Genomic DNA, 5135 nt, shown 5'->3' on the forward strand with positions numbered 1-5135 from the left:
CGCTCGGCCCAATCTCAACGCGAGGGCCAGCAGCCGTCCACTGGCTTCACTGCTCCACGCATCCACCGTCCGCGACTTTAGATGGATCTTTTAATTGAGACTTCTCCCGTTCTCCGTTGTTAGGGTGAGGACTGAGGAGTGAGGACTTAGGGTTTGTGCGCCGGCGCCGCCCGAGCTCTATTCCCTCCCTCAGCGTCCCTCTCGAGTGTCTCCCGTCTAGTCTCCTCTCCAGCTTTCCTCCGGAGTACGGACTCTTCGCCTCCCAAGCCCTCTCCTCTAGACCTTCGCCCTCTCCTCCCCCGTGCCAACAACTTCGGCCTCCCCGTCGACGGCGACCGTGGCGGCTCGACGGGTCTTGGGATTTTTTTGGCTCCCGTCGCCTTCCCTCTCCCTCTTCCGTTCGAAGTCTTCCGTGCGTGCGAGGTCGGATCCTCTGCTCCACCGAGGTAAGAAAGATCCATCTTTTCTTCTTTCTTCCCTTGATCTTTCCTCTTTTCTTCTCAAATCTGATACGGATTCATCCCTTCCTTCGTTTATTTCTTCGATTTCTAAGTTTTTTTTGTTGTTCTCTTTTCTATTGTGTTCTAGGTCATCGGTCGATGCAGGCTTTATAAGCGATTCATTTCGGTATAATTTCTGATTTTATTTTCTGGGTGAAGTTGATGATTTCAGTATTTATTTTTTGTTCTTCCGACATTGTCTCTCCTAGAACCTAGATGCTGATATCTGTTTTTTTTTCCCTTTTTTGTGGGCTTTCGACTATAATATGATGTTAGGGTTTGGGCCCTTTGGGGTTTACTTCATGTGGCAGAATATTTATGTTGTATGCGTGATTGCGTGGTTGTGATTTTCAGTTATTTTAGTTAATTGGAATTTGTTGCTTGCAGTTAGCAATGCATTCCTGTTTTGTTACAGGAGCTTGTGACCGAGTTTCAGGGCACATCCAAAGAAGGTAACAGATGAGAAAGCCTTTTGTTTTTCTGTCATCTGGATTAAGCAGCAGTGTATTGATGAATCTTTATGAGGGTTTTTTTTTATTGCATATCTACAATCATGTTTATTGCACATATCCACCTTAATATACTTATATTGATCAGTTCACAAACATTGTGAACTATGCTGCTGTTGATCTTTATGTGTCCTTCCAGGCACGCCATGAAAATGTTCTTGCAGTGCTTCATGGAAGAACAGCTTTCACCTCCTTCCTATCTGCACCAAACACCTGAAACATAACAAGTTCAGTTTAATCATAATGTACCAATAGTTCTTTGCATAACACACCAATCATTATTCCTCCTGACCCACTATCTCATTCAATTTTCTTTGACAATTATCTGAGAACTGTTGTGTCATGTGAATCGGCTGCTTTCCAAATTATGTTTCCGTTCTCTTTTCAAATTATTTTCTTTCTAAATTGGTATTCTGATATAATTTTAAATTATATGATATAGATGGATAATCAGTTCGTGAATATAGAGTTAGAGAGTGATGGTGATAGGGCAAATGAATCGACGCCCTTAGGTTCTAATACAGTTGTATGCGACTCCACACATGGAAAACGTAAAAGAAAGTTGACTTCTCCTGTTTATCAATATTTTCATATAAATGAAGCAACTGAAAAATGCAGGTGTATAAAGTGTGGTGCAGAATATTCATTTGGTGGTAAGGCTGGGACCGGAATCTGAAACGTCATATAGAGAATTGCAGAAAGAACCGTGACATAGGACAAATGATCTTATCACAAGCTCAAGGGTCCATATCAATGTATTCTACTAAGTTTAATCCTGACAAATTTCGTGAATTGTTAACACTTGCAATTATTAAGCATGATCTACCATTCCAGTTTGTTGAGTATGAAGGCATTAGATCTTTATTTGCTTATGTTTCTGAGGAGGCCAAGTTAGTATCAAGGAATACTGTAAAGGCTGATTTGTTGAAATTATATAAAAAGGAGAAGAAAAAATTAGTATTGTGGCTTCATTCAATTCCATCTAGAATAAGTTTAACTTCGGATTTGTGGACCTCCATTACTACCGATGGATATTTATGTTTAACTGCCCATTTTATTGATGATGAATGGGTGTTACAAAAGAAAGTTCTTAACTTTCGCTTCATGCCTCCTCCACATAATGGCATATCTTTATGTGAAATAATTTACAGTTTGTTGATTGATTGGGGGATTGAAAAGAAATTGTATTGCATGACTTTAGATAATGCATCGGTAAATGATGTTTTTGTTAACATGCTAAAGATCCAACTTAATTTGAATAATGCACTTTACTCAGATGGTGAGTTCTTTCATGTCCGATGTTGTGCTCATATTCTTAACTTAATTGTACAAGAGGGATTAAAGGAGATAGATGAACCCATCTCTAAAGTTCGTGAAAGTATTAAATATGTGAGAGGTTCACAAGTTCGGAAACAAAAATTTTTGGAATGTGTTAGACAAGTTTCTTTGGACAGTAAAAAAGGCTTAAGGCAAGATGTTCCTACAAGATGGAATTCAACTTTTTTGATGCTGGATAGTGCTCTCTTTTACCGTCGTGCTTTTCTTCATTTGAAATTAAGTGACTCTAATTACAAGCATTGTCCATCTGAAGAGGAGTGGGGTAAAGTTTTAGCAAGTTGTTGAGTGTATTCTATGATGCTACTTTAGTATTCTCCGGAGCTAAATATCCTACATCAAACTTATATTTTCCTCAAGTTTTCTTGATTGAGCTTACTTTAAGGCAAGAGATTCAGAGTGCAGATGCTTTCATACAAAGAATGACACGGCAGATGTATCAAAAATTTGAAAAGTATTGGTCGGATCATAGCTTAATCTTGGCCATGGCAGTTATTTTGGATCCTCGGTACAAATTTCAGTTTGTGGATTACTGTTATAAGAAGTTGAATGGGTATGGTTCTACTGAGAGCATGCACATCCGTGATTGTATGTTTTCTCTCTTTAATCAGTATATGCTTGGTTCTTCTAAAACTCCAACTGCCAGCACATCAACTCATGGAGATGTAGAGACTGGTACTTCTTCTGAAACTTCCGAAGCATTTAGAAAAGCAGATGCTTTTAAGGTAATATAATTTTTTTAATCTAAAATAAATGTATTGTACTTGTATATGGTATTGTTTCTTATAAATAACTCATTCCATTTTTTCAATAATGTAGGATTTTGATACATTTGAAAGATTTGATTTTGTGACTACTGCACAGAAGTCTCAATTGGAATTATATTTGGATGAGCCTAGAGTTGATAGGATGTCCAATTTGGATATCCTTGATTTTTGGAAAACCAAACAGTCTCATTATCCTCAACTTTCTCTTATGGCACATGATATTTTAACTATTCCAATATCTACGGTCGCCTCTGAATCTGCTTTTAGTATCGGTGGGCGAGTACTTGATAAGTATCGTAGTGCTCTTAAACCGGATATTGCTGAGGCCTTGATTTGTACTCGAGATTGGGTGTTTGAAAAGAAAGGTATATGTTTTCTCAATTATATTTCTATTATTTTTTGAATGAATTTATTATTAATTATTGCAATATTTCAATGTAGATGTTGAGGAGGCCGAGTTAGATGAGATTGTAGAAGATGTCATAAACTCAAGTTCCTACAATGAAACTCAATCAACTCAATGCTCGGCCAATGTTGAATCCAATTCGTAGTGAGATGAATCATGATCATGGATACTACTTTTTGGTTTTGGTTTAAATATGGATGTTGTTATAGTTTGGGACTTTTTTTAGTTTTGTTTTGACTATGGATACTCCTTTTTTGATTTTTTTGTTGTCATTGGACTTATGCAGTTATGGACCTTATGGCCAATGTGGTTTCCTTTGATATTTATAGCTATTTGGTAGTTTCTTTTGCTAGATTCTATGCAATGCTGTTTTTATTTTTATTCAATAATAGTCTAACTCTTCTTGGGGTAAGTTTTCTGAATTCCTTGAAAGTAGAAGATCTGACCTGTACCAAACCAAAAGTGAAGAGATTGTAAGTTTTTCAGACATTGCAGTGTGGTGAGTTAGTACCTCTCTTGTATGCTTGTATGCTCAGCATGTTGTGGAGGTAAAAAATGTTGATGCTTGTATGCATAAGTTTCAGAAATATATAGTACTTATCAAAACCAATTTTCTGTTAGATGTCTGCAGCAGCATTTGCCAAAGGGCTTCTTGATTTGGAGGGTCAGTTAACTCCAATTCTGGTTCGTTTTCAGTTTTTTTTTTTGTATTTTTCATTGTAAATTATTGATAATAGTTTATTAGTTTTACTTTTATCTATCTTTTATGTATCGGCTCATTGCAGATTATTACTCTGCTGATGATCTTGTGGTGAAGCGAAGATCAACTTCATGAATGCAAATGAACAAATACTTTGATATTAGCACGCTCCGAGTAAAATTTCTTTCATTTGTTAAATTCATATTAATACGCCTTTTCTCATAATCATGCCCAACTCTTTTTTTTACATGTTTTATTTCTGAGTTATTTTTTCCTAAAATTTTGCAGCAATTAGTTACTTGTTATCTGTTTTGTTAATGACAGGAATACTTGGAATTAGGATCAATCTCAAGAAGCTCAGGACAGCAGAGGAAAAAATTATTAACTCCATCTGATTTGGGTTTAACAAGTCACCGGAAGCACCATCAAGTAAAACATTGGCATTCATACTACGAATCTAGAAGCTTTTCAATAGAGTTGATGCAGCTTAGTTCTTTAGATGATTGACAGGCTTGAGTTTTTGATCAGTGAAAGCGATTGTCTAAATTGTGCTGATGTGGGTGTTTTTTTCCCCCTTATTTTTCAGATTAGGACATCTGTTGCCGCTATCTTTGCATTGTGGAAGCCTCATACAGCTAAAAACTAAAATCAGCAAGCAGCCAAGCATATTGATACATCAAAAGCTAGTATGACCATCTTCCTGCATGGCTGCATCTGGAGTGTTTGATGCAAACCATTCATTCTTCAGACAGTGGCCAACTACATGACTTTGTTTCTGTTCTCTTTCTATAATATTTTATCACATGAACCATCATTAGGTGGAAAACTTTTTGTTGTGAACTTATAAGTAATGCATACCAGCAGCTAAGGATTTCATATTTCAATTGATTTGCTTGTATGTGTAGGATCCGTATATGA

At 36.8% G+C, this 5135-nt stretch overlaps 1 protein-coding gene across 7 annotated transcripts; it reads left to right on the plus strand.

Annotated features, from left to right (window-relative positions):
- Positions 1 to 280: 280 nt before the first annotated feature.
- On the plus strand, positions 281 to 4917 carry LOC120108600 (zinc finger BED domain-containing protein DAYSLEEPER-like). 7 transcript variants are annotated; one of them, XR_005509885.1, is made up of 7 exons: positions 285 to 446; positions 589 to 627; positions 916 to 952; positions 4139 to 4201; positions 4303 to 4391; positions 4542 to 4646; positions 4804 to 4917. XR_005509885.1 is itself a non-coding variant. In XM_039122259.1 (5 exons), the coding sequence occupies exons 1-3, from the start codon at positions 2767 to 2769 to the stop codon at positions 3660 to 3662; spliced, it is 726 nt and encodes a 241-aa protein (XP_038978187.1). In that variant the 5' UTR covers positions 2624 to 2766; the 3' UTR covers positions 3663 to 4065; positions 4139 to 4201; positions 4303 to 4340. The 7 variants fall into 7 exon arrangements, 2 of the variants coding, with proteins under 2 accessions (XP_038978187.1, XP_038978186.1); XR_005509881.1 differs by lacking the exon at positions 589 to 627 and having other exon boundaries at positions 281 to 446; positions 3553 to 4201; XR_005509883.1 differs by lacking the exon at positions 589 to 627 and having other exon boundaries at positions 284 to 446; positions 3931 to 4201.
- The last annotated feature ends 218 nt before the right edge of the window (positions 4918 to 5135 follow it).

Source organism: Phoenix dactylifera, unplaced genomic scaffold (assembly GCF_009389715.1).
Source record: "Phoenix dactylifera cultivar Barhee BC4 unplaced genomic scaffold, palm_55x_up_171113_PBpolish2nd_filt_p 001419F, whole genome shotgun sequence".
Classification (NCBI taxonomy): Eukaryota; Viridiplantae; Streptophyta; class Magnoliopsida; order Arecales; family Arecaceae; genus Phoenix; species Phoenix dactylifera.

Bases quoted from the DNA above. Each gene is read 5' to 3' on its own strand.
- LOC120108600 (XM_039122258.1), top strand. From the start codon at position 2,767: ATGACACGGCAGATGTATCAAAAATTTGAAAAGTATTGGTCGGATCAT. The intron at 3,070-3,163 runs GTAATATAATTT...TCAATAATGTAG, and splicing joins GAAAAGCAGATGCTTTTAAG to GATTTTGATACATTTGAAAG. The intron at 3,477-3,552 runs GTATATGTTTTC...ATTTCAATGTAG, and splicing joins TTGGGTGTTTGAAAAGAAAG to ATGTTGAGGAGGCCGAGTTA.